Source organism: Poecilia formosa, unplaced genomic scaffold (genome assembly GCF_000485575.1).
Source record: "Poecilia formosa unplaced genomic scaffold, Poecilia_formosa-5.1.2 Scaffold910, whole genome shotgun sequence".
Taxonomy (NCBI): domain Eukaryota; kingdom Metazoa; phylum Chordata; class Actinopteri; order Cyprinodontiformes; family Poeciliidae; genus Poecilia; species Poecilia formosa.
Genome location: NW_006800849.1, coordinates 417 through 27,274, shown reverse-complemented (window position 1 = coordinate 27,274; position 26,858 = coordinate 417). Strand labels below are relative to the sequence as shown.

The 26,858-nt window shown below is 41.4% G+C and overlaps 1 protein-coding gene across 3 annotated transcripts in view; it reads left to right on the top strand.

Moving 5' to 3' along the window:
• LOC103132049 (collagen alpha-3(VI) chain) overlaps window positions 1–25,497 on the top strand; it is an 80,443-nt gene extending 54,946 nt beyond the window's left edge. For all 3 annotated transcript variants that reach the window (XM_016667119.1, XM_007543801.2, XM_007543803.2), the window contains 36 exons: window positions 2,085–2,696; window positions 4,123–4,743; window positions 4,825–5,421; window positions 6,564–7,175; window positions 7,274–7,608; window positions 7,693–7,771; window positions 7,854–7,999; window positions 8,090–8,182; window positions 8,268–8,321; window positions 8,405–8,476; window positions 8,573–8,599; window positions 8,678–8,722; window positions 8,832–8,885; window positions 8,977–9,039; window positions 10,337–10,402; window positions 10,484–10,537; window positions 10,618–10,653; window positions 10,734–10,796; window positions 10,957–11,019; window positions 11,105–11,167; window positions 11,403–11,465; window positions 12,156–12,206; window positions 13,179–13,214; window positions 13,288–13,350; window positions 13,451–13,513; window positions 19,177–19,209; window positions 19,316–19,352; window positions 19,457–19,468; window positions 19,551–20,044; window positions 20,119–20,221; window positions 21,104–21,805; window positions 21,889–21,979; window positions 22,055–22,110; window positions 23,017–23,277; window positions 24,655–24,714; window positions 25,134–25,497. In XM_016667119.1, coding sequence (XP_016522605.1) covers window positions 2,085–2,696; window positions 4,123–4,743; window positions 4,825–5,421; window positions 6,564–7,175; window positions 7,274–7,608; window positions 7,693–7,771; window positions 7,854–7,999; window positions 8,090–8,182; window positions 8,268–8,321; window positions 8,405–8,476; window positions 8,573–8,599; window positions 8,678–8,722; window positions 8,832–8,885; window positions 8,977–9,039; window positions 10,337–10,402; window positions 10,484–10,537; window positions 10,618–10,653; window positions 10,734–10,796; window positions 10,957–11,019; window positions 11,105–11,167; window positions 11,403–11,465; window positions 12,156–12,206; window positions 13,179–13,214; window positions 13,288–13,350; window positions 13,451–13,513; window positions 19,177–19,209; window positions 19,316–19,352; window positions 19,457–19,468; window positions 19,551–20,044; window positions 20,119–20,221; window positions 21,104–21,805; window positions 21,889–21,979; window positions 22,055–22,110; window positions 23,017–23,277; window positions 24,655–24,714; window positions 25,134–25,363 — 6,110 coding nt within the window. In that variant the 3' untranslated portion in view covers window positions 25,364–25,497. The remainder of the gene's footprint in view (window positions 1–2,084; window positions 2,697–4,122; window positions 4,744–4,824; window positions 5,422–6,563; window positions 7,176–7,273; window positions 7,609–7,692; window positions 7,772–7,853; window positions 8,000–8,089; window positions 8,183–8,267; window positions 8,322–8,404; window positions 8,477–8,572; window positions 8,600–8,677; window positions 8,723–8,831; window positions 8,886–8,976; window positions 9,040–10,336; window positions 10,403–10,483; window positions 10,538–10,617; window positions 10,654–10,733; window positions 10,797–10,956; window positions 11,020–11,104; window positions 11,168–11,402; window positions 11,466–12,155; window positions 12,207–13,178; window positions 13,215–13,287; window positions 13,351–13,450; window positions 13,514–19,176; window positions 19,210–19,315; window positions 19,353–19,456; window positions 19,469–19,550; window positions 20,045–20,118; window positions 20,222–21,103; window positions 21,806–21,888; window positions 21,980–22,054; window positions 22,111–23,016; window positions 23,278–24,654; window positions 24,715–25,133) is intronic.
• The last annotated feature ends 1,361 nt before the right edge of the window (window positions 25,498–26,858 follow it).

The window sequence follows — 26,858 nt, the reverse complement described above, 5'->3', positions numbered from 1 at the left end:
TTTGATCAAAGGTTTTGACTCTTTTGCCTTCCCTTCTTTTCTCAGTTGACACTGCCAAAAAGGACATTGTATTATTGTGGATATAAATTACCCAGCCTGAGTCACAAAGCTACAGCCTGAAATATTAGATGTACTAGCATTAAGAGATTAATCTTTGTCATGGAAGGTTCATTTTTCCTAATGTGGTAATTTATACATTAAGATTAATGAAAACTCGGTGTGCTGTGGTGGTGCAGGGGTTTAGCACAACCCACATGTGGAGGACTTCATTCTCAATGCGGCGGTCGAGAATGCATCGACCGCCGCGGCAAAGGTCGCCAGGATTCCTGCCCTGGCGACCTTTGCCGCATGTCTTCCCCTTCTCTCATTGCCCACTTTCCTGTCAATTAACTGTCAAATAAAAGCCACTAGAGCCAATAAAATCTTTACATAAGAAATAATGAAAACTAACAGGTTATCACATTTTTGACAATACTATGTAATCTTAAAAAATCTACCTTAATGACTGAAAAACAAAGCAAACTAAATTCCTTTGGCAAAAACTTAAATATGCACGGGCAATTACTTGGTGTCCTAATTTGAACATACCACAGGGCTTTGTGCTTAGTCCGGTTCTTTTTACACTGTTCACCCACGACTGTGTAGCCATATACTCCTCTAACAGGGTTCTAAATTTTGTAGATGACACCACCGCAGTGGGTCTGATAAACAATGTTGAGAACCTGTACAGAAAGGAATTCCAGAACCTTTCCCAGTGGTGTTGAGTAAACAACCTGGTGCTCTATACCAGCAAGACCAAGGACACCGTAGTGGACTCCAGGAGGTAGCGCACCCACCTATTAGTATACAAGGGCGGTAGTGGAGTGCCTAGACAACATCAAATTCCTGGGCATCCACATCACCTCTGGTCACTGAACTCTTCTTTTCTGATGAGGAAGGCCCAGCAAAAACTCCTCAGGAAATTGAAAGGGGCTGGACTCAGTTGTTAAAAAACCTCCACAGAGCTGTGACTGAGAGCATCCTCTGCCTCAGCATGACTGTGTGGTACAGCAACTGCACAATCTAGGACAAAAGGAATTTGGGCCAATATTCTCTGCCCCCTTCAGACACACCCTCTCCCTTATGCTGCATCCTAAGGACTAAGACTTTATCACTGAGGGTACCACTCTAATTTCATTATGAACTAGAAACATAATTACAATTAAAAATATTACGTCATGTCTTTGAAGGTTTGATTCAGCTGTTGAGGTTCTGCTAGACTTTCTTGATATCCTCATTTCTGACTGACAGTATCAAACATATCATTCTCATTTTATCCATCTGTCTTAAGTTGACTACATGCAATTGTTTCTCCAGACTAAAACCTCTGATTGTGGTCAGAGTAACTACATATAAACAATGAAATTAAATAATTGCACTTCAATTATGAACATAGACAGGAATTGTGTGTAATCAAATGTGTTAGGGTTTTGATGTTGATCAGATGCAAAAGCATGATGTGATGCTTACAAGCGTCCTATCATCATCATCATCATCATCATCATCATCATCACAGATGCACTCTAAAGTACTTTGTTCTTAACTCTTCAACACACTCAGATGGGATTTTATAAATTTAGTTACATCCATGATGTACTCTGTGCTTGCAGTTAAAATGTTTGGGCATCGGGACCAACGGGTTGTGTGTGAATTCATCAAAATAACAGTTGGCCTTCAGTTTTTTTCTGTCATTGTTTACAATAACCATTCAGAGAGGAAAAGCATTCCATTAAGGCAGCTCCTTCTCAGATGGAAACTTTTTATTATTCATTGACAAGGCAAAGCTGAGGTAATTTTAAAGCCTCTGGGTGATGGCTTTGGCAACTTCAGAAGGAATTTGATCCCTGCCCACTTTGGAGGTGTCAGCCTTCGCAGTCTAAACACAGACAGGGTTGTGGTAAAACAGCTCAGGCCCTGTAGTGCAAAAAGGCCTATTTAGTAATATCTAAATCAGGTCCACATCATTGAAATCAAGTTATTTTGATCACTCGCTTAAGATTACTTTGAATTTAGACTAATGCATTGTCATTTTGTTTTTCTTACAGCGGAATCGCAAGGCCCAAGAAAAGATGTCGTCTTCCTTATTGATGGATCGGATGGTGTTGGGCGAGAATTTGCTATCATCCAAGAGTTCATCCGCAGAGTGGTCGAGAGCCTCAACGTGGGTGAAAACAAGATCCGAATTGGTGTGGTCCAGTATGGTGACTCTGCCAAGGCTGACATGCATCTCAATACCTATACAACAAAAGAAGGCGTCCTGAACGGCATCAGGGAAATGAGACAGCTTGGAGGAAGACAGCGGAACCTTGGCCAAGCATTGCAGTTTCTTAGTCAGAACGTCATGATACCAGCACGAGGTAGCAGGAAGCGAGAAGGTGTGCCGCAGTTTGCTATTGTTGTGTCCAGTAGGCCCTCAACAGATGATATCACTCGTCAAGCCTCTTCCCTCAAGCAATCTGGAGTCATCTCATTCAGCATTGGCACAAGGGAGATCAACCCCACAGAACTAAAAGTAGTGTCATATGTCCCAAATTTCTCCTTTACTGTTGATGACCTCCCTGGCTTGTACATAGTCCAAGAAAATCTCATCAACACAATAACAGAGTTATCAGATGAGGATATTGCAAGGTTGAGACCTCAATTCCCAACTTATGAAGGTAAATTGTCTTTTATTTCCTTTCTCTTTAAATGTCTATAGTTTTTTTTAGCTCTGAAGGATGCTATACTAATAAAGTTTACTTATCTATTTGCCAGAATTACAACAAGCTTTAGTACTCCTAAAACAGGACTGAAACATCCTTAGACTGTTAGGCCATTTCTAAAGGTGAACTTCCTGGTCCTGCGTAATTTAAAAGTGTTTCCTGTTCTTAACTGGGAAACATCTAACACATCCACAGCTAAAACAGCTGCAGATGATTTGGTGTTTACTTTAGTGCTGATAATTTATTTATTTTGCACTTTGAATACAGAGTTTTCCACCCGTTAGGTTGAGTCCTGGCAATGCTTTAAAAGTACATCTATAGCTTGAGTACCTTCCAAGTTAAAGATATGTTTAAAGCATTGCAACAGCAGAAAAGCGACTGATGATCAAAACATGTAAAGTAACAAAGATAAAAATATTATACATAAAAACAGAAGAATATACTGCATAAAAAGAGCAACATTACAACATGAAATAATGCAATTATTAAAATTAATAAACTGATCCAAAGGAATGTGAATCTGAGTAGAATAACTGAATGGATGTGAATGTGTATTTCCACAATAAACGTTTTAGAAAAGTATGTAAATGAAAGGGTGAAACACAAACTGTTTTTTTCCCCATTCATTCAGAGTATTTCTAGTAAATACTGCATTCACTTTGACAGGTAACCAATCACAACCAATAAATCAAAATACAGCACCAAGCTCCAGTCATTATAAAGCAGAACATTACTAAGAGAACACAATAAAACTTTATACAATACTTTAATTTACTACTCTAGGAATATTTAATTGATGTTCCTAGAGTAATATCAACAAATGCTTAATAATTACTGTTAAGTAATTTTTTTTATTTTGCACTTAAATCCGACCAGCATTAAGACATAATTTAAGATTACATATCTTGTTTTAAAATCTACTCAATCTGGATGTAAACTGAAGTGCAAAAACAGATGCTATATATTTGAATTGTATTTCATTGTGTTTGCCTTTTTAAGACTCTCCATAGTTGTTGTTTTTTTTAAGTATTGTCAATAATGTCTTCCAAAAGTACATAATTACCTAGTCAAATGTTCGAATTTCCTATTAACATTTTTTAAGACATCAACACAGTGGGCCACTGGAGGGGAAATCCTGATTTTATGGTACAGAAATCTGAAAACATAGAAACAACTTTCGTTCCTACAATGACTGAAACAAAATAGTTAAACGTTTTTCAATCATTTGGTCAACACAAGTACAAATACTTTTAAGGTCTTGATGGTCTTCTTGGTATACGATTGTCTTAGATTAGGGTTTCTACATGCCCCATGTTTTTAATCCTACATCCAAGTAAGGGAGCATTAATCATAGTGTTTTATTTTGCTTGTGTCTTAACAGTATTCACACCACCAGCAGCAACAGGAGATAAGAGGGATGTCGTCTTTCTGATTGATGGCTCTTCTGCAACACGTAGTGAGTTCCCATCCATCCGTGACATGATAATTAGAGTTGTGGAGCAGCTGGATGTAGGACTGGACAGGGTCAGAGTCTCAGTGGTACAGTACAGCAACGATCCAAAGCCAGAATTCCTCCTCAACGAGCACTCCACCAAAGCCGAAGTCCGGCAGGCTGTGGGGAAACTCAGAAGCAGCGGTGGAAATCGGCTCAACACGGGCCGGGCTCTTGAATGGGTCTCCAGGAACATCTACCAGAGATCTGCAGGAAGCCGCATTGAGGAAGGCGTGCCTCAGTTCCTCATTCTGGTCACAGGCGGCAGGTCTTCAGATGATGTGTCCACACAAGCTGACCAGCTAAAGAGAAATCAGATTGCACCCCTTGCCATTGGTTCAAGAAACGCAGATCTAAATGAGCTGAGACAGATTTCCTTAAAGCCTGAGCTTGTGTACTCCGTTGACAGTTTTCAACAACTTCAAAGAGTGGATCCACAACTCATTAGTTCAGTCCAAACAATATCCACCTCTGACATCATCAGCAGTTATATTCCAACAGTGGATATAGGTAAGAAATGTTATTTTTACTTTACTGTTAGTGGTAACCTGCTGGAATTGATGTTTTGTCATATTTTTGTTTACTTTGCAGCCACCCTAGATCTTGGGAAAAAGGACATCATCTTCCTCATTGATGGCTCAGACACCACAGGTCCCAATGGGATTGCCCATATTCGAGACTTTATCGTCAGCATTGTCCAACAGCTCGATGTGCAGCCTGATAAAGTTCGCATTGCTGTTGTTCAGTACGCAGACGGAGCTAAAACTGAGTTCTCACTCAACACCCACAACAACAAGCAGGCTGTGCTTTCTGCTGTCAAACGCCTTCGTCAGATGGGCGGACGCTCCTCTCAGCTGGCCAATGCCATTGATCATGTTTTAGAGAACGAGGTCAAACCATTGGCCGGCGTTCGTCTGTCTGATGCCTCCCAGCATCTTGTGGTGCTCACAGGAGGACCGTCCTCCCAATCGGTTTCTATCTCTGGACCGCTGCTGAAGAACAAGCGGGTGAACTGCATTGGTGTTGGGACTGGCAACGCTGACAGATCTCAGCTAAGTCAAATTGCCACGTCGTCAGAAGATGTTGTTACAGTGCCTACATTCCCCAACTTACCAACAGCAAAAGACAGGGTTATTTCCAGACTGAAAGGCTCCACAGGGACCGCTTTCCCCACATATGTTTATCCAAGTAAGTAAGATAACTTAACGTGTCCACCTGGCTATGGGGCAGATTCATTAGAGGGTAAACCAAAAATATGCCCTAAAAACAACAACAACAAAAAATCTACAAAAATAGACAATAGCCAAGTGTACAAAAGTATTTTGGGATCTAGTACAACTTCAAAAATGTAAAGTGAGTCAAATGCACTGCACTTATTCATAAAAATGTAGATTATTTTGTTCTGCACAGAAGCTGAGATAGGACAGTCTTTAAATAATTAACATTATTCTAAATAAATTCTTTATTACACTGTCTCTTTATAAATGATCCTAAAGTAATCCAAATTATTTACATTGCTCTAATTCACAACAAATGTTATCTCAAAAAAGCAAATTCTTTCCAGTCACACAGAATTTAAACCAAATCAGATGGAAATAAATTCAGTGACGCAGTTTAATTCGATCCTAAACACAAAAACAAGACATTTAAGAGCCAGTTGGTCAAAAGTTATCAATCCGGCCAACTGGATCAAGTCTCTGAATTTCCAACTATTAGAATAAAAAGCTGGAAAGTATTCATCCAATAAAAAGGAAAAATCTTTTCAGGCACTGAGATTTAAGGGTTGATATGTGAACCTCTGTAGCAACAGCACAGGAACCGTTCAGATGTTTTACAGCGATGCATTCTGGGTAAAGTTTTTCTCATGACCATCATGTTTAAATCTCCCTCCAGAATTACTACTCTAATTTATGGTGAAGACGTTTACTGGCAGCATTAACCTGATTTCTGTATTGTTTAGTTGTTTTGACTGAATAATCTTTGTTCATCTAAAATACAGACGTGATTACATTTTAGCACAACAAAATACATTTTATTATCTCTTGCTAATGAAATAGCTTATTATTGAAACATTTTGCCATTTCCGAGTAGATTTTTATCTTGTTATTCTGGGCATTCTAGTTTTTATGTAGTCAAAAGTGAGATTCAGCTAAAAAACAAAGTTAAACTTATATTAAACTGTAGCAAAAGCATAAATATAAATAATATCTACTGCTTTTTGATTCGAGTCAAAACTGACAGAAATTTAAACGACAACAAACATGTGGCTACGTTCCCCATTTTCCCTCATGTCCATTCTGACTCTTTGCTACATGTTTATTTCCTTTTAGCGGAAGATTTGCCTCAATCCAAAAAGGCTGACATAGTATTCCTAATGGATGGATCCATCAACCTGGGCCAGAGCAACTTCAACAACGTCAGGGACTTCATCATGAATCTTATTGATCTATTCTACAACGAAAGAGACAACCTACGAATCGGCCTTGCACAGTATGCCACAGATGTGAGCGACGCCTTTTTCCTCAACACCTACAGCAACAGGGACGACATCATCGAAGCTATCGGCAAGATAGAATACAAAGGCGGACGCAGAATCATGACCGGCGACGCCATTCGCCACATGCAAGACGTCCATTTTAGCAAGCAGAGAGGCAGTAGGAAAGATGAAGGTACTCCTCAGATCCTCATGCTTGTCACAGGAGGTCGCTCACAGGACGACGGGAAGACTGCTGCGCTGGGCCTGAAGAACAAAGGCGTAAGGATCTTTGCTGTTGGAGTGGGCGACATTCAGGATGAGCTGGAAAACCTTGCGAGTCAGTCGTCTACCGTGGCCCGAGCACAGACCTTCCAGGAGCTGTCAGAGCTCAATGAACAAATCCTGGAGGCTTTGGACGATGAAGTGAAGGGGAAACTTTGCATTGATACACAACAAGCAGCTAAGCGTAAGATACAGCTGCTAAACCTAAAATTTGCTTTTCAGATTAAAATTTCAATGTTTTTGATAAGAAAATATCTAAACTGCAAAAATTGTGTTTTACAGCCTGCAATGTTGAGGTGCTAGTTGGCTTTGATGTGTCTGGCCAGAACATCTTCAGCACTCAAAGTAACCTTCAGAGCAAGATGAATGCCATTCTGCAAAGAATTTCCAAAATGGCCCCCATCAGTTGCTCTGGAGGGCAGAACCCCTCCATCCAGGTGGGCATGCTGGCCTTAGACTCTGCCTCCAGGCCGGTCCAAATCGACTTCAAGGACAACCCTGATGAGCTGTTTGAGGCCTTCAGAGGCCTGCGGAGTCAGGGCCCCTTCATCCTGAATGCTCAGACCATCCAAGCCTACATGAACCGGTTCCGAGTCAGACAAGCCGACACCATCAAGGTTGGTTCCTCAAACACTTGGAAACGACTTGCAAAGCTATTGGAAAATCATAAACTGATCATTGTTTCCACTTTGAACCTAAAGGTCATCATTCATCTGACGGATGGTCTCGATGCTCCATACGCTGAAATAAAGAGACGAGTTGAGGAGCTTCGTCAGTCGGGTACGGAGATCTCACAGGAGAAAGAGCTTGATTACTGTCCAGCTGTTTTTTTAACATGATGTTTCTGTACAACCTCAATCAGGAGTGAACAGTTTCATTCTGGTTGGGCTGGAGCGGGTGGAGCAGTTTGAAGAGGCTTTGCTGTTGGAATTTGGCCGCGGCTTTAGGTACACAAGGCCCTTAAAACTCAACGTCATGGACCTGGACTATGAACTTATGGAGGAACTGGTGGGTACAGATAGAACCTAACCAAGGTCTTTTCTGGAGGTTAAATTTCCTTAGACAGTTCCTGAAAAATATTTTGCTTTTCCTCCTTAGGACAACATCGCAGAGAGGGAGTGCTGTGGCGTTCCATGCAAATGTACTGGGAACCGAGGAGACCGAGGGGGCGTGGGCCTGCCCGGGATTAAGGTACCTTCACCGGACACAGGCATATTTCTGTAACCCTGGGTTAGCTTCCTAAGGGAAAACTAATACTTTCATTGCTCTTCTGTAGGGTAGTCCGGGATTACCAGGAAGCCCGGGACATCCTGGTGACGAGGGTGGACCAGTGAGTCCAAATGTCTTTTTATATCAGCCACCTTTCATATCTTTAATGTTTTTGTATTCAGCTTCCATTTCTTATAATCCCAGGGAGAAAGAGGTCCTCCTGGTGTTAACGGTACTCAGGGCTTCCAGGGATGTCCTGGACAGAGAGGTGTCAAGGTTTGAATTATTTTTTTCACCTTTCAGCTGAATAAAGGAAGAAGTTTTAATTAAATTACAGCAACAGTGATTCAAAGCTACATATTTTCTTTCCAGGGATCTCGCGGGTTCTCAGGAGAAAAGGTGAGTGTAATATTCCCAAGTAATAAAAAACATGTGATACGTTATCTGCAGCTGTCTAAGCATCTAATTCTGCTTTAGGGTGAATTAGGAGAACTTGGACTTGATGGCATCAATGGAGAAGAAGTAAGGTTTTTTTCTGATATAATGAATCAGTTGCATTATGTTGTGTTTTCAGTTCTCTGTTGTTTTTCTCCCAAAGCTTGGTTTAATGGTGTGTTTAACATCTTTGCAGGGGAAAAGTGGAGTTGCTGGGCCTCCAGGTGACAGAGGAAACCCTGGCAGGAGAGTAAGAAACGTCACACAGTTTTATTTATTTCCTCTGATGCATTTAAAAAATGGATGAAAAAACTAAAACATTGTGTTTGTTTATTTTTTAGGGTGCTAAAGGAGCCAAAGGACAAGCAGGCGACATAGGACAAATGGGAATCAGAGGAGATCCTGTGCGTATTATAACATTTATCCTGAGGGCTTTGTTTGTATATCTCCTGTAGCCTCACAGCTAGAAGGTGCAGAAACCGTCTCGTTTCATCGTGTGTGCAAGGTGCTCTGGCATCCTCCCATAGTCCAAAAGACAAATGTCAGATTAGTTGGTCACTTCTACCCCCCCCCCTCCCAAACAACAGCCATGTTTCCATCAACTTTTTTTTATTCACATTTTGAGGTATCGTATAAGAAAAGGTTGGAGAAGGCAAAACTAAAAAAAACTTCAGTTTTGTAAAGAAGTTTTTGTGCTTGCTTCAGGTGGTTTTTGGCTTAACCCCCAAAAAAAGCCCTCAAAGAGAAATGAAAGCACGTTTACAGAATGAGGCAGTTTTCCCTCCTTCAGTCCGGTCGATCCGGTTCTACTGGAACCAGAACATCTGCTCCACCTCCAGCTGCTGTGGCTCTGAGTCAAACCAACCTGTTCCCCTCCTGGCCTGTGGGGGCGCTGCACCAAGAACCACTGAAGGAAACGACACAAAAACCTCTGAAGACACTGAGAGCAACTTCCTTCTTCACCAGATGGAAACAAGATGGAGGCGTCAGATTTTAGCGGTTGGAGGATTTCTCTTTAGGCTAAAGACCAGGAGCCATTTCTGCTGCTAAAGCAAGGCTAGCAAGTTAGCTTTGGTTGCATTTACCCAGAATGCCCTGCTCTGTAGCTGGGTTAAAGCGGACTGAACTGGATTCTGACATAATGAATATTTACCTCACGTGACCCATTAGATGTTTTCAAGGAATTGCATTTCTTTCTCTACGTCTCCAGACCACACGTACCGTCGCCAACACTAGTTAACATAACAGAACAATTACATGTCCAACAGCAAGGGACTCCTGAAAACCCTTTCTCCATTGCCCTGTAATGTGCAGTTTCTACCTCCACTTCCTGTTTATTACATTTATTCGAAATATTAACATCCCAACGCTCTGCGTAGCCTGGCTGATTCACTCCAGACCAGTAGATGAAACCACACCTCATTAGTAAAATTATCCCAACAGTTTTATGGAAACATGGATGGTGGATGTTTAGGCGTTTGTCTTCTTCTCTGTGTCAACCGGTGATCGGACTTGTTGTTCACTGAACACCAGACATTAAGATGGAAGGAAAATGTCTCTGTTTCCGTTCTTGGTTTCTTTTTAAACTAAAAATAGACAGTAATCATATTGCACTGATATTTTTTATAAACATGGCCTTTACTTAGTTTTCTTAACATTAAGTGGAGGTAAAACTGAGGTAATTGTGTCTCTGTTCATTAGGGGACGAGGGGACGAGATAACAACAGTCCGGGACCTAAAGGAGAACGCGGTGATATCGGACCGCCGGTACAGCCCGATCTTTTTCTGCTCTTTTGGTTCAATTTTGATGCAATTATGGTGACGGGGATATCTGTTCCCAAATAACAGGGAGTTCCTGGTGAAGACGGGTTGAAAGGAACCCCTGGCGATCGTGGTAGACGGGTAAATAACTCATTAAATCACTTACAAAGTTTTCAGGTTCCTTGTGAGCCTAGCCTTGAGCGTATCCTTTGCTTTTTAAGGGACTTGATGGCAGAAGAGGCCAGCCAGGACAACCTGTAAGTTCCTCTCTGAAAAATTGCATCCCAATATCTGAGTAACGCTCACAGTAACGCACCACTGTGCTGCTCATCTAAAGGGAAACCGCGGGCTTCCTGGAGACAGAGGCCAGGCCGGACAGCCTGGTATCACAGGCTCAAGAGTGAGTTTAGTTGCTTTACTTCACAGATGATGAATACTTGTTTTCATTGGATCCCAACAATTCCAAACAAAGCTTTGTGTGACTGTAGCTGACTTCATTCATTAGTCATTAGCTGATAAGATGAATGAACGATGTAAAGACATGCCCTGTCCTTTCCCAGGGTGCAGCTGGACCAGTCGGTACACGAGGACCCAAAGGGGAGGACGGCAACCCAGGACCCAGAGTAAGCCAACCAAACCATCAGCTCTTCTGTGTCTAGGGTCATGTTGGACACCTAACCCAAAATGTCCCGACGTTTCACCGTTCAGGGTCCTGGAGGTAATCCTGGTCCAAACGGAGAAAACGGAAGAAGAGGACCTCTAGGTCGCAAGGTATGGAGCGAATGTGACGAGTCTCAAGTTTCATTCTGAGACTGTTTGGACAACCAAGCTGCTTCACATGACTGAACACACAGAGAGACTGAGCTCCTGCCACATGATCCTGATTATATCTGCGGAACCGAACCTTTCAGCCCACAGAAACACTCATGATTCACTACTTTGGCATTTTCTCAAAAAATACTCCTGTCCTCATTCCCTGTGTCTGGTTCTCATGTTTTCTTTGTAGGGAGAACCAGGAGAACCGGGACCCAAGGGTGTGATTGGACCGGTTGGCCCCCACGGAGAGCCGGTGAGGATAAAAGCTTCTTAACCTCTCTGTCCCGACTTCTTTCACTGAAACATATTAATTATGAGCACATTTGAATTATTTTCTCTATTCGTGTTTTCAGTAATTCAGAATATTTTATTGCATGACCTCCTAAAACTCGCAGCCGTGAAACTGGCAGTCATTCATGTTTCCAGCTCCAGGTCATGGAGCTTCTTTAGAAACATGGCGTTAGCGTTAGCAGCTACATGTTTAGCAATGAGATGCTATTTTAGGCTAGCACAGCTTTGCTGATAGAAAAAAGTAATATTTTTCACTCTATGCAAGTTAATATTTTCAAACAACTTCATCTTGAAATGTTTACATAAATGTTAATACTGTGACTAAGAGTTCATATATAAAGTAATTTAACTCTTTAAAGATCAGAATGTTTATGTAACTCCATTTAAAAAACACACTGTTATTAAATATCAACAGAGACAGTTTGAAAAGCATCAAGTAGACAGGCAAACAATTTTTAAGGATACAAATATTTTCAATTACATTTTTTGTCATCTTAAATTAGGTAATTTCTTTTTTTATAAATATCTGGTAAATATAAGGTATATTCATTTACATAAAGCTGAAGATGCTTGAATATGAGCAAAACGTCCCAGAAACCAGGAAGCCACAGCATTTCAAGGTCACAGCTTTTTGTTCCTGTTTTCTATTCAGGGTCAAGATGGCAGAGACGGGATCGGTTCGAAGGGAGAAAAAGGAAGGAAGGCAAGTGATTGTTCAGGACACAACATGTTTGATGGTTCTGGTTCAGCTTGACGTTTTGATAAATGGATTTATGCGTTTACTGTTTGGCTAAACACTGCTTCATGAAGGCATGAATTTAACCCTTTCATGCATAAATTATGATCCTTGGTGTCAGGATTATTTTTTCAAAAAAATTTTCTTAAGGCATAAGAAACAGTAGGAAAATTTTTAAAAAAATATATATATATTTTTTATTTTCTTTAAGTGATCAATTGTAATTTTCTCCAAATACAAAGTTGTTATTTGAAAAATACATCAGAAGTGTTGTTCTTTAGGGGTTATCTGATGTCACCATATTTGTTTTACCTGTCGTAGAAGGAGGGACCGGGTTGGTCTGTTGGCCATATTGGATTTAATAAAAATAATTTCTTGCATTTGCAGTTGATGGCCAGTAGTTGATGGTGTCTTATGATGAATTAGTGTCCACTTCAGTGGTCTGTGTGCATTTATAACATAAAAATCCACAAGAAGCTCAAGAAAATGGCTTTCAGATAGCTGTCCNGTCATAAATATTCATGAAGGCTCATTCATGTTCATGACAGGTGTTATGACATGTTTATGACAGTGTCATGTCAGTCTTATTCAACCCCTTCAAATAAAGTGTTACCATATATTTTTTATTTTCTTTAAGTGATCAATTGTAATTTTCTCCAAATACAAAGTTGTTATTTGAAAAATACATCAGAAGTGTTGTTCTTTGGTCTGTTGGCCATATTGGATTTAATAAAAATAATTTCTTGCATTTGAAGTTGATGGCCAGTAGATGATAGTGTCTTTTATGATGAATTAGTGTCCACTTCAGTGGTCTGTGTGCATTTATAACATAAAAATCCACAAGAAGCTCAAGAAAATGGCTTTCAGATAGCTGTCCACTGTAGTGACCACTATATATGAAAAGGTTAATTATTTCATACCGTCTGCTCTTCTTTACAGGGCGATGATGGTTTCCCAGGATTCCCTGGACTCAAGGTCAGGCGAAGTCACGTTTCCAGGTCGCACTGTGGATCGTCTGCAGGTTGTTTGATGAGTTTGATGGTTTCAGGGTGCAGCCGGAGACCCTGGACCCAGCGGAGGACCCGGACCCAGAGGGAACCGTGGACAAAGAGTACGTTCACATTCGCTCCCTGCTTTGCACTAATAAATGTTTGCAGCAGTGGAATGAAATCACCTTGCATGCATCCTGACTTCATGCTGACTCTTTCCAGGGTGTCTCCGGGGATGTTGGATCACCTGGACAGAAGGGAGAAATTGGATATCCTGGACCCTATGTGAGCATTTTTGGGATGGGTGGGCAGGAGAGGGAACGAACGTAAGATGGGGGGCGGGGGGAAGACGACCGAAAAAACCCTAATGTAGGGGTGGGGGAGAGACAATTGATAGACCAAGGAACTAAAGTAAGAACGGGGTGGGGAAGGGGACCAATACGGGATATTTATGGCATCTTCGTTCGTCCCACTCAGAAACTCATCTACCAGCCATGTACGATGCGCTCCGCCACCCGTTTCTTCAGACCGGGATATGAAATTTATTGTGCGGTTCGTCCGTAAAACTACACTTCACTGTAACCATCAACTACAGAACAGCCGCCCCGTGTTATCCGCTCACCTGAAGAAATCCTCCTCAGCTCTGAACCAGCAGCTCCGGAGCAGAAAGGCTGCCGGACTCCCGGCATCGCTCCGATCATTTTAAGGATGTTTATTGGTTCCCCGAAAACGATGAAAACCCGGAATTATCATCAATCAATAAAATCCCCACGGGCCGAACTTGAAGATTGAACGTTATGCAGCTAACACTTAGCTTTCGTCAACAACTCAGAGGCGGAAGTCAGAGCTCCGCGCAACGCAAATAATGTTCCGGCCGGAACACGGCGCGCTAAATAATAAAGCATAAATTAACTAAGTGTCAAGGCAGGTAAATTTTCCTCGAGGAATTTTAATAATCGAGGGACTCGAATCACTCGAGGAATCGGTTCAGCCCTAATTGCCATCACATGGGACCAGATGGATGCTTTAAGACAGAGTTTCTCCACCCTGGTCCTCAGGCCCCCTGTCCTGCATGTTTCAGGTGTTTCCCTTCTGCCACCTGGATGTATCTCTGGGTGATTAGCAGGTTTCTGCAGTACTTGATGATCATGCAATCATTTGAATCAGCTGTTCTGGATTAGAGGCACATCTAAAACATGCAGAGCAGGGGTGGAGGGGGGGGCTGAGGACCAGGTGGAGAAACACTGATTTAGGGCGTTTCCCCTTCACACTGCTTGATGCCCATTGTTGATTTATATTCCAAGTGATTCGGATGCTAAAGCAAAGAGGAGATTTAGAAAAAGTTCAAGAAAAACTGGCTCAATCCTAATCAATATCATCACAATATTCAGAGTAAAAAAAAGCAAAAAATATAGCAACAAAAGTAGTGAATCATGCACTGAGGCCTGAGATAACTATGATGAGCTACATGGATAGCATCATGGTTAGCCTGAGCCAATGGTGATGCTAAACATGTTACTTTTATTCTGAAGTTTTCAAACTGGCTGCTCCTTTGCTTTATAGATATTTTATATGGGCCCACAAACAGGGCAGAGTCAGCACAGTACACTGACCTTTACCCTGGATTTTGAATGTAGCACAGTCTTTATCTCAAAGTGAACTATTGTTAACTTCAAACATAATTTCAGGATGTGTTGACTACTGTACATGATAAATTTGTAAAACACAATTTAGTTATTTTTATAGAGAGCACAAAAATCATAATAATTAGCTGTAGATACTAACATTAGCATCTGCTAGCATGTGCTGTTGTCTGAGGATGCAGCAAATTCTGCTTTACTCTAACCAAAGTGCTACACAGCACATGGACACAAACTGGGTTTGACAACAGCAGGTAGTAAGGAGCTCAGGTATTTCAACAGGTAGAAAATTAACATAAATACCTATGGATGCTAACTGTATTGTCCTCTGTCTGCTCGGTGCCACTCTGCTGCCTGCTTACGTCACACCAATTGGGTTTTGGACTTGAGAATATGAGAAATGTCTTCTTCTTCTTCTTCTTCTTCTTCTTCTTCTTCTTCTTCTTCATTGGTGGTTGGCAAGAAACGTTAGGTAAGCATTACCGCCACCACCTGGTAAGGAGTGTGGACCACATGACACTATATATATATATATATATATAGACACACACACACACACACACACACACACTATTNCACTCAGAAACTCATCTACCAGCCATGTACCGCCACGATGATTTCCGCCACTTGTTTGTTGAGACCAGGATGATGTGAAATTTATTGTGCGGTTCGTCGGTAAAACTACACTTCACTGTAACCATCAACTACAGAACAGCCGCCCCCGTGTTTTCCGCTCACCTGTAGAAATCCTCCTCAGCTCTGAACCAGCAGCTCCGGAGCAGAAAGGCTGCCGGACTCCCGGCGTCGCTCCGGTTATTTAAGGATGTTTATTGGTTCCCCGAAAACGATGAAAACCCGGAATTATCACCAATCAGTAAAATCCCCACGGGCCGAACTTGAAAATTGAATGTTGTGCAGCCAACACTTAGCTTTCGTCAACAACTCAGAGGCGGAAGTCAGAGCTCCGCGCAACGCAAATAATGTTCCGGCCGGAACACGGCGCGCTAAATGATAAAACATAAATTAACTAAGTGTCAAGGCAGGTACATTTTCCTCGAGGAATTTTAATAGTCGAGGGACTCGAATCACTCGAGGAATCGTTTCAGCCCTAATTGCCATCACATGGGACCAGTTGGATGCTTTAAGCCAGTGTTTCTCCACCCTGGTCCTCAGGCCTCCTGTCCTCCATGTTTCAGGTGTTTCCCTTCTGCCACCTGGATTATGTCTCTGGGTGATTAACAGGATCTGCAGCACTTGATGGTCCTGCAGTCATTTGAATCAGCTGTTCTGGAATAGAGGCTCATCTAGAACATGCAGAGCAGGGGGGCTGAGGACCAGGGGGAGAAACACTGATTTAGGGTGTTTCCCCTTCACACTGCTTCATGCCCATCGTTGATTTATATTCCAAGTGATCTGGATGCTAAAGCAAAGAGGAAATTTAGAAAAAGTTCAAGAAAAACTGGCTCAATCCTAATCAATATCATCACAATATTCAGCAAGAGTAGCATAAATAGATATTTTCTGGAGAAGGCCTGGAAGGTGAAGACCACAGTGGTGCCTGTGGTCATCGGGGCCCTCGGGGCAGTCACCCCCAAACTGGAGCAGTGGCTCAAACAGATCCCAGGAACAACATCAGACATCTCAGTCCAGAAATGTGCAGTTCTAGGCACAGCCAAGATACTGGAGGAGAACCTGAAGCTCCCAGGCCTCTGGTAGAGAGAGAGAGGTGGAGAGAGAGAGAGAGAGAGAGACCACCCACGGAGGGTGAGAGGGGAATTTATATATACACACTGCTCAAAAAAATAAAGGGAACACTCAAATAACACATCCTAGATCTGAATGAATGAAATATTCTCATTGAATACTTTGTTCTGTACAAAGTTGAATGTGCTGACAACAAAATCACACAAAAATCATCAATGGAAATCAAATTTATTAACCAATGGAGGCCTGGATTTGGAGCCACACACAAAATTAAAGTGAAATGTTCTCTTTATTTTTTTGAGCAGTATATATAGACACACACACACACACACACACACACACACTATTATACCACTCGGGCGCCACCAGGACTCTTGGGCCCCCTGACAAAAAATTAGTTTGGCCCCCACGCAGACTGTCACAATTTTTTGAGTCTATTTGACCCATAAAAAGCGTCACAATTTTAGAGGCTGCCTTGCTTTCTGTGGTTCAACACTGATAACTAGTACAATATTTACTGCTCATGAATTTTACATCCAGCAGTCCACATCCAGTGTGCAAGTAGGTTGTTTAATTTTTTTCTATTAGTTTTAGATACTGAAATGTCTCCCCAGGAGCAACAGTCAAAAGCAACGAGCAAAATACACATAAAGCAATCCAGACTTCTAAAAATGCCATGTAGTTGCATTTTATTCAAGCTGCAGTGCATAACTTTAATAAAAAATATGTTTTCTCCATATTTGTTAAAGCTGTCATGTTGTAGCAGTTTATGAGACATAATCTGTGAAAACAATCAATCTCCTCCATCTCCTTCCTGAATTACTATTACTGGTTAAAGTAATGCACCGTTCTGACCAAAACAACCAATCAGAACCAGGAGGAGGGTCTTAGCGCTGTCAATTAGCCTCATTCACTCACTGCTAAATGTGCTAATGGGGGAGAAACAACTTATCATTACAAGAAACCGTTTATCTGCCGTCATTGGTAGCTATGCTAACTAAACTGAGCATTCACAGTTTGAATCTGCACAGCTCTGTGCTATGCTAGCTGATTAATTCATTAAATGCTAGTGAAAAGGAGGCAAACAGTAGTTCGTAGCTAAGCTAATTATGCTAAATGGTTGATAATTTCACACAGTCTACTCACCTCTCTTTGAGAAAAGCTGGGTTATAAATTAACGCTCTTGCCATTTTTTTTTTTTTTTTTTTTGAAAACCTGATTTTATAACTTTTCTTAGCAGCATAGTAACCGCCACCATCGTTCGTGATTTCCACTGTCTGCTGCTAACAGCGTCACTCTGAAGCTCCAACAGGATCGAACCATTTAACGCAGACAGGCAAATATGGATGTGTGTTTTTTGGTCTGGGAGTGGAAACATTACATTTTTACTGCTAAAAACAATCTTTGAAAATACAATATGATTAATTTAGTAATTGACAGGGCCCTGATTTATTTATTTATTTTTTTATTTCTATAAACAAAAATTAAATAATTAAATTGTGGAGGGCCCCCTGCTGGTCAGGGCCCCTAGAATTGTCATCACTTTTCCTTCCTATACCGCGCCCCTGATACCACTTACTCTGTTAAAATAATAATAAAAATCTAATATAGCCTTATATCCTCTGCTTCCCGAGTCCTTTTGCAGTAAACAAACAATGTCAAATTAATTTTTTACGGGAAATGTCGTCATGCGGTGGCGCACTGACGTTACAATCCGGGATATTTATGTGACAATAATAAGATGGGAGAATGGCGGGAAAGCCGGTAGAAAACGGGACACTTGACAGCTATGGCTTACATGGTGATATGCAGAAAAGAAGCTGTTTTTTCAGAACAAAGCTTAAAACTTTAAATATTTTGGCAAACTGACTAGCGGACATGTTGGATCAAAGCAGCAAGATGCTCAACATTCTTCATTTTAACATGAGGCTTTTTGGTATACCATAAAATTACTACTTTATTTATAATATTATTGATTTATTCTTGTTTTATGTTGACTTTGTTATCCTACTATTATAAATATATTGATAACACATTTAACTGAATCAAACAAAATTAAAAAGCAAACACTTAAGTGCTTCAAACAAAATCATACTCTTGTAATTTAAAAAAAACAAAATTATTTAAATCTGGCCTAATACTCCAGCTTATGTACATAACCTTTTGATTTTTTATTTTTTATAAACATCTTCTATTAGAAAGTTCTTATAATTTTTAAGAACTACTACTACATTTATAGTTTTAGGTTTGTGCAAAAGGATGGATATTAGTTGAATGGTGGGGAAAAAAACATTTTCCAAACTAACAAGAACAATACACTTAAAATATATTACTGCTACTTTTTGTGTCATAGTGTTGTGGAAATTCAATATGATTATTCTATGAAAAAAAACAAACTAAAAAACAGCTAAAAACCTAAATTTGTTGTCTATAATTAAAACATCGATGACTTTCAGCATTTTTAGCTAAAGTTCAAAGCCTTTGTTAATGGAGCCAGGAGCTGCTGCTCTAATAAGGGAACATAAATGTAGATAAAAACATTTATGTAGATGGAGATGATCCTGTTGTAAGGTTGAGATTTAATGGATCGTTTTTGCTTTACAGGGGGCCAAAGGACCAAGAGGACCAGGTGTTGTGGTAGGCACCATTTTATCAAATAAATTATACGGAGCTCATAAATCAAGCTTTTCTCTGCATCTATTTAGTTCATTTTCGTTTTCTAATTATTTATTGTTCGTTTCAGCAATGTGACCTGGTCAAGAAGATCAGAGATAACTGTCGTAAGTTTTCATGGCTTTCAGCGTGTTTTGTTGTTTTTTTAACCTTTGGCTGTGTTTTTGTTCTTTACAATCAGTTTCTTACACTCTTTTCTCTTCTTTCCTAGCTTGCTGTTATGGTGAGTGTAGAGGGTTGTTGATTCGCAGGAGATGCTTCAGGTGGCCGTGTTTCTCCAGAGAACCGGGTGTCTTTGGTTTTAGGTAAGCAGGAGTGCCCGCTGTACCCCACCGAGCTCGCCTTCGCGCTGGACGTCTCCCAGGCTGTGGACAGCCAGGTCTTCAACAACATGCGGGAAACGGCCGCCCTCCTGGTCAGGAACATCACCATCGCCGAGAGCAACTGTCCGAGAGGAGCTCGCGTCGCTCTCAGCTTGTACAGCAACGATGTGGTCACCGAGTTCCGGTTCGCTGACTCCACGAAGAAGCGGTCGCTGTTGGATCGCATCGAGGGGCTGCAGAAACCGCGGTCCAGTAAGGAGGCCAGTCTGGACACGGCCATGAGCTTTGTGGCCCAGAACACCTTCAAAAGGGTCCGCAGCGGCTTCCTGATGAGGAAGGTCGCCGTCTTCTTTGTTGGTCATCGTGTCAGGCAGACCCAGAGAATCACCAACGCCGCCCTTCGCCTTCACGATGCCGGGATCGCCACGCTGCTGCTGGTGAACAGCGAGAGCAGAGAGCTGAGCCGGGCAGTTCAGGTACGACCCAACCAGCGAAAAGATCGACAGGTTCTGTGAAAGCAGCTCATCTCACCCATTCTTCTTTACACCAGGTCAACAACACGGCGCTGGCCCAGGTCATCGTCCTTCCCTCCCCGGGAAGCTCCCAGTACAAGTCGGTCTTCCAAAAGATCTTAAGCTGCCATGTCTGCTACGGTGAGACGCTTCCGGTTCATAAAGAGTTAAACTGGGACGCAAATTACATGTTCACCGCATTTTATTTGGAAAAAATAAACTTTCGACACAAATTAAAACATTTGATTATTTACATGCACATGAAATGACTTGAAAATGTAGGAGATTAACTTTTAATTTCATTCATTCATTTCTTCGTGGCCATTTTGGAAAAAAATGTCAAAGTGACAGAAAATTGTTCAAAGTTGTCTCTTCATTTTTAAATACATTTTGTGAAAAGACAAAGCTAAATGTAGAAATAAAGAACAGCGAGGTGGTGCTAAAGCTGGAGATCAAACCTCTGATAAAAACTTTTCACCACAGTTCAAATCCATTCAGCGTAATGTTCGCTAGCGCCGGGTTCACAAACACGAGGAGCCGGTTTGTGAGCCGGTTTGTGATCCAGTCAGACAGCAAACATGGAGAGGAATCCAAAATACTGAAGACAAATCAACGGACGTGGCCTTAAACGGGTTTTCTCTGTTAAATATACTCCATTTGCTGTCGGCCATGTTTGATACTCTGAACCATCTTGAGTGAAATCGTTTGTGTTGCTCCCGTCACAATGTAAAACCAAACCTGTTATACCTGCAACGTTTTATCGTGTGAGTGCTCTCTCAGGCTTTGAAATCAAAAGTTTGAATGGTGCCACGCGAACCAGTGTTTCTAATTAATGTTTCACACTCACTACCTCCATCTGTCGTATTCAGATTCGTCTGGTTTGATTCCCTCTGGTCTCATCAGAGCAGATCTCTGATCAGTCTGCATGTGGATCAGATTCATTCAGACTGAAACAACAGAGTTGTGTTTAGTTTGATGCAACTAGATCATTAGTAACAGTAATAATACTTTGGTCTTTTCTAGATTCCTGCTCTCCAGACCAGCTTTGTGACTACCTGCCTCCGTCGGCCAGCCGCGATCGGCGATCTCTGACGTCTGATGTGGACATCGACATGGCCTTCATCATAGACAGCTCCGAGTCGACCTTCCCGTCCTTTTTCATCGAGATTAAACGATACATTGCTCATATCGTAGAGGCTCTTCACGTGTCTTCGGATCCCACTGCCTCTGTCCATCACGCCAGAGTGTCTGTCGTCCAGCAGGCTCCCTACGAGTTCATCCACAACCGGACCGGCCAGCCCATCCGTGTGGACCTGGGCCTGACCGACCACGCCTCAGCTCAGACCGTCGTCCGGTTCCTGCTGGACAAGACGGAGCAGCTGGAGGGCGGCCGCGCCCTGCCGGCGGCCATCGAGGCCACCGTGGATCAGGTGTTTGAGAAGGCGCCGCTGCAGCGCGACAGGAAGGTGATCGTGCTGTTTGTGACCGGCAGCGTGCAGGAGGACGAGGAGCAGCTGGTCCGCATCGCCAACGAGGTCAAATGCAGAGGCTACTTCCTGGTGATCTTCGGGGTGGGCGAGTCGGTGGGGCCCAGGGACGCTCTCGTCCTGTCACGCATGGCGAGCGAACCCTCTGATGTCTTCTTCAAGCGCCTCGACCTCATTTCCCACTTTTACGACAAACACATCCAGACGTTTGGCCAGCTGTTTGCTAAGTATATCAGCTGTGAGTTCAACTGATTTTCCTCTGCAGCCTGTTTTGCAATCCTTCTCCAGCCTGAAATTCATGACATCTTCTCTGCTTTACAGTTGAAAGCCGACCTGAACAATCTAAAAACTGTCAGTGGACGCAGAGTGACCAGCCGCTGAAGAGCCCGCTGCCACCTTCACACCACCAGGAGTGAGCCAGAAAACCTCTCAATCATTTCCCACCGTTAGCCTTTAATCGCTGTTCTCACCAATGTTTATTCCCTAGGAAACACCAGAAGCATCATGACAACCACCAAGCAGTTAATGAAAGAAAGCTCAATCGTAAGATGCACAAACTTCATATTTACTGATATTTCTTTTAATTATTCAAGAAGGCCGCCATGGTTGTCATGGAAAATGAGTTTTTACACTGAAATTGCCAATTAGATGAACATGTTTTATATCAAATTAAACATATTTTGGACCATAGATATATATTTTCTTGACTTTGCGTTCCCTTTTTCTGGTGAACATTTTTCAAAATAGCTGACATGGTTGTAATGGAGAATTTATGTTTGCACTAAAATTGGCAGTAGGTACTGCCAGTTAGTGAAGCTAACCAAAAAGCTAATCAAAATGTTAGCTTCACTAAACACTGATTTATTAAATATTAGCTCTGCTAATGCTAACCCGCTAAACATATAAAAACATGAGCAGAAGCTAATGCTAACTCAAGAAATTACCAGAAGCAAGTGCTAAACCACGACATACAAAGGAATTAGTAACACATGAAAAATTTGTCAAAGTTAATGCTAACATTAAGACATCAGTTTCTCATGTCCTTCCAGGTCTGAGACTCACTAACAGCAAAGTCTTCAGTTTCTGATTCTGCCACGTTTTCTTATTTTAAAGTTGTATGAATATGTTGACCAAAGTGGAAAACTCCTGATGTGTCTTAAAGTTCATCTGGGTTTTGAAAATTGGTAGCATTTTATGAAAATAATTGGATCAAAAGACGGCCATCATGAAATTCAAGTAACTGATGGAAATATGAAAACATCTGACCTGAGGGGTTAGCATGTTAGCATGCTAATTTTTCACCTTGTTTCCACACTTAAAATTTTACAGTGAAATGCTGCACTAGTAGTAGTTGTATCAGCATTAAACCTTTTTATATTTGTATCCTGATATAAAAAACAATGCTGATAGATTTCCTTTATTCTGACGTTTTCTGTTTCCACCCTCCAGACGCCGACGAGCTGCACGTCTCCAACGTCACCGCCAGCAGCTTCACGTTGCGGTGGAGCAACCCCGAACCCAAACTGCTGGTCTACTTTGAGGTGGTGGTGACCCGACTGCTGGACCACACCCTGGTGGTGAAGACCAATGTTTCAGGCTCAGAGATCGCGGTGTTCAACGTGGAAAGCTCTCAGACGTATCACGCTGCGGTCACAGCGTACACAGCAGAAGGGCAGGCCATCTCCACTCGCAAGGGCATCGTCACAACCAGTAAGTTCAACAAACACACAACCTCAGACTGCTTCACTAATTTTGATTAGTTAGCTGCAGAGATTTAATGCATTAAAATTTTCATTTTGCATTTTATTTTTGTATAACTTTTGTATTTGCAAATTTCTGGTACGTTTTACAAATCTGACGCATAAGCGAAACAAACGCCGTGGAAGATGAAGCTGTTTCTCTTCTTCCACTGGGGGATCATTTTGTTTCAAAGAAACAATCTAACATTTTAATAACTTAAATAACAGATTAAAAACATTTATTCTATAACTCAGTTGCAAAAAGAGATTATGGGTTGATGGTCCGGTCGACCCGGTTCTACTGGAACCAGAACATCTGCTCCACCTCCAGCTGCTGTGATTCTGAGTCAAACCGACCTGTTCCCCTCCTGGCCTGTGGGGGCGCTGCACCAAGAACCTCTGAAGACACTGAGAGCAACTTCCTTCTTCACCAGATGGAAACAAGATGGAGGCGTCAGATTTTAGCGGTTGGAGGATTTCTCTTTAGGCTAAAGACCAGGAGCCATTTCTGCTGCTAGCGCTAGGCTAGCACATTAGCTTTGGTTGTTTTTACCCAGAATGCCCTGTGCTGTAGTCCACTACCTGCTTTTGGAGAGGCCTTTGGACTGCTTGGCGTTCACATTCAAACAGAACCCAGACCGAGGTCTGGAGGACCAGAGGTCAGAGGTCAATTCACACCTCACCAACCGAACCGGACTTTGACTAAACCAGTGGTTCTTAACCTTTTTTGAGGTACCAAACCCACCAGTTTCATATGCGCATTCACTGAACCCTTCTGTAGTGATAAATAAAATATGATTTTTTCCCCCCAAATTCAAGACATGGCTAGATCACTAAGTCTTCTTAAAAGGTAGAGTCTCTGAGATCAGTTCTTCAAAATATAGTCGGTGTTTTCAGCAAAGTTGAGCTGACTGTCCAGGAACGAGCCAATCAGAGCTCCTCTGCAGCTCTGATTGGCTCAGCCATGTAACGTGATTTACACGACTTTACACAGTGTGTCTTTACCTCCGCGGCAGAGGCTCCGCCGAACCCCTGAGACCGACTCATCGAACCCCAGGGGTTCGATGAACCCTGGTTAAGAACCACTGCACTAGACAGACAGACTGGAGTCAAATTAAAATGGACTGAACTCTATTTATACTTATGATTTCTGCTAAGTTTAGCGAATATTTCTTTTTTCTAAACTTGTTGAATCATCAAACTAAAACATTATCATCTTCAAAAGCTGCTTCATACCTAAAGAATCGTTTTTTAAAGAGCCTTTTCTGAAGTTTCATATTAACTACCTGTATTTTCATAAACTTCGTCCCGTTATTGCAGCTTCATCGTTGCCTCTTTCTCCTCACAGAAGCAGCCAGCCTCGGCAGCAGCACTGTAAAAACTACACCGCTGGACAAACCAGAGCCTGGTAAGAAGAAACGACAGGAAAACCATCCAATAAGAACCAGTGTGGATTTAGTCAGCAGCTGCTGAGGTTCACAACCTGTACCACAAAAAGCTTCTAAATTATTAAATAAACTAACATTTTAGCAGATGTAGTCATAACTAACTTTTCAGTTCACTTGTAAAAACTCCAAATTAATCCACTTTCATTCTCTTGACTTCATTTTGGATAACGTAGCTGCTCTGGAGATCGTGGGTTCTTGTTTTTGTAGGAAAAACCTCTGAATGTCTAAAAACTGCTTGCATAGTAATGTAACCTGTTGATTTTAACACACATTATCTTCCATGTTTTAAATTTAATCGTAACACAAACGCCTTCTCTCCCTGTCTGTCCTTCTGCACATGTGTGTTTGTTTCCCATTATTTTTATGTTGCATGTTGTAGCTAATGACCTGGCAGACTCCTGCTCACTTGACTTTGACCCGGGAATGCCGTGCAAAGACTTTGAGGCTAAGTGGTTCTTTGACAGACAGAATGGGTTCTGTGCAGAGTTCTGGTTTGGAGGTTGTGGAGGAAATGAGAATAGGTTCGACTCAGAAGAACTTTGCTTGAAAAACTGCATGAGGTCAGGTAAGTTACAGCCGGAGGAATGCGTTAAAAACAAAGTGGGATAATCAGTTTACACTCTGGGAAAAATATGACGGTTTAGGTTTAACTTAGATAATTTGTCCAATATTTGAAAACTAAATATTAATTCTTGTCCAAAGTTTTGTACGTTTTCCCAGAAGTTATTACTCATGTTTTTAATGGTGTGAATGCTGAACAAAATCAATTAACTAAATCAAATAATGTAATCCTAATCTCAAAATTAGCTTTGCAAGCTAATGTTAGCATTAGAAAACATTAGCATAGCTAGCATAGGGTTAATATCAGCATGTTGACATCTTTTTCAGATTTTTAAATGTGAAAACAGAATTTAAAAAAAATTAAAGAAAATATTTTGTGTTGTTTGTAAGCGAATTTAAGACTATAATTTTTTGATCAATTAAAAAGTAACTTTCTGATCTTTAAATTTGAGTTTGCAGCTAGCTAACATTTAGTTATAAATCTTTTTTTATTAAGAGATAGTCTGAAAGGAAATATGTCATATTAAATAAATATTGCTATAATAGCTAACATCACAAGCTAACAACACTTTAGCTACTGCAGCATTTCAGATCTCATCTTCCATTGCTGTTAAAAAAGTTTTAATGGAGTTTAAGGAAATAACTGAAAATCTTTTTTTAATCTAGAAATGACAGCAAATTAAAAATTATCTTGAACTGCTAAAGTAGCCTTTGGAAGCTAGAAGTGCTAACAGCACAGGCTATTAGTTAGATATCAGCATGGGATTATGGATCTATGGATTTTTAAAATTTTATTTAGGTTATCTGAAAACAAAAATGTTAAAACTATGAATAGCATGAAATCAAACTATATATTTTCCATCTTTCAGGTAGTCTGTCAGATAAATGGTAACTCAGCTATTTTGGTTCAAACCTCAAGGAATTGACCAAACTTCATAGAGTCTGAATTTATTTTTTATGTACTGTAACAATTTACCTCTAGACCAGGGGCCTCAAACTCAATGTCCCCGGGGGCCGCTGGAGGCAGAGTCTGGGTAAGGCTGAGCCGCATAAAGGAGTCCACAAAAAACATTTTAAAAAATCCTCAAATATCATCAACAATTAATTATTTATCCAATACATGAACTGCAGGCTTTGGCTTTGACAAAGACTTGATGAGGGTGAGACAAAAGTTAGGGTGCATTCACACTGCAGCCTCAATCCCGATTTTTTGTCAAATCGGATTTCTTTCACGGGCCGTTCACACAGCCACACATATGCGACCTGTATATGTTCTGCTGTCTGAACGGGCAAACGACCTGAAAGTGTCCCGCATGCGCAGTAGAGGGCGCCATAGCGTCAGCGTTCTCAGTGTTCTGCCAACCGCCATAAAAGGAAGAAGTGCCCAGTGTTTGCGGAAGTAAACATGGAGACTAATGGTGGAGCTTAGCTTACACATCTGCAGCATATTAACAACTTAATCCTCATTATAGTCCGTCATAGTTGTTTTTCTTCCCGCTTGCCCGTATCAGGACGCAGAATTTGTTTAGTATCGGTGACGTTC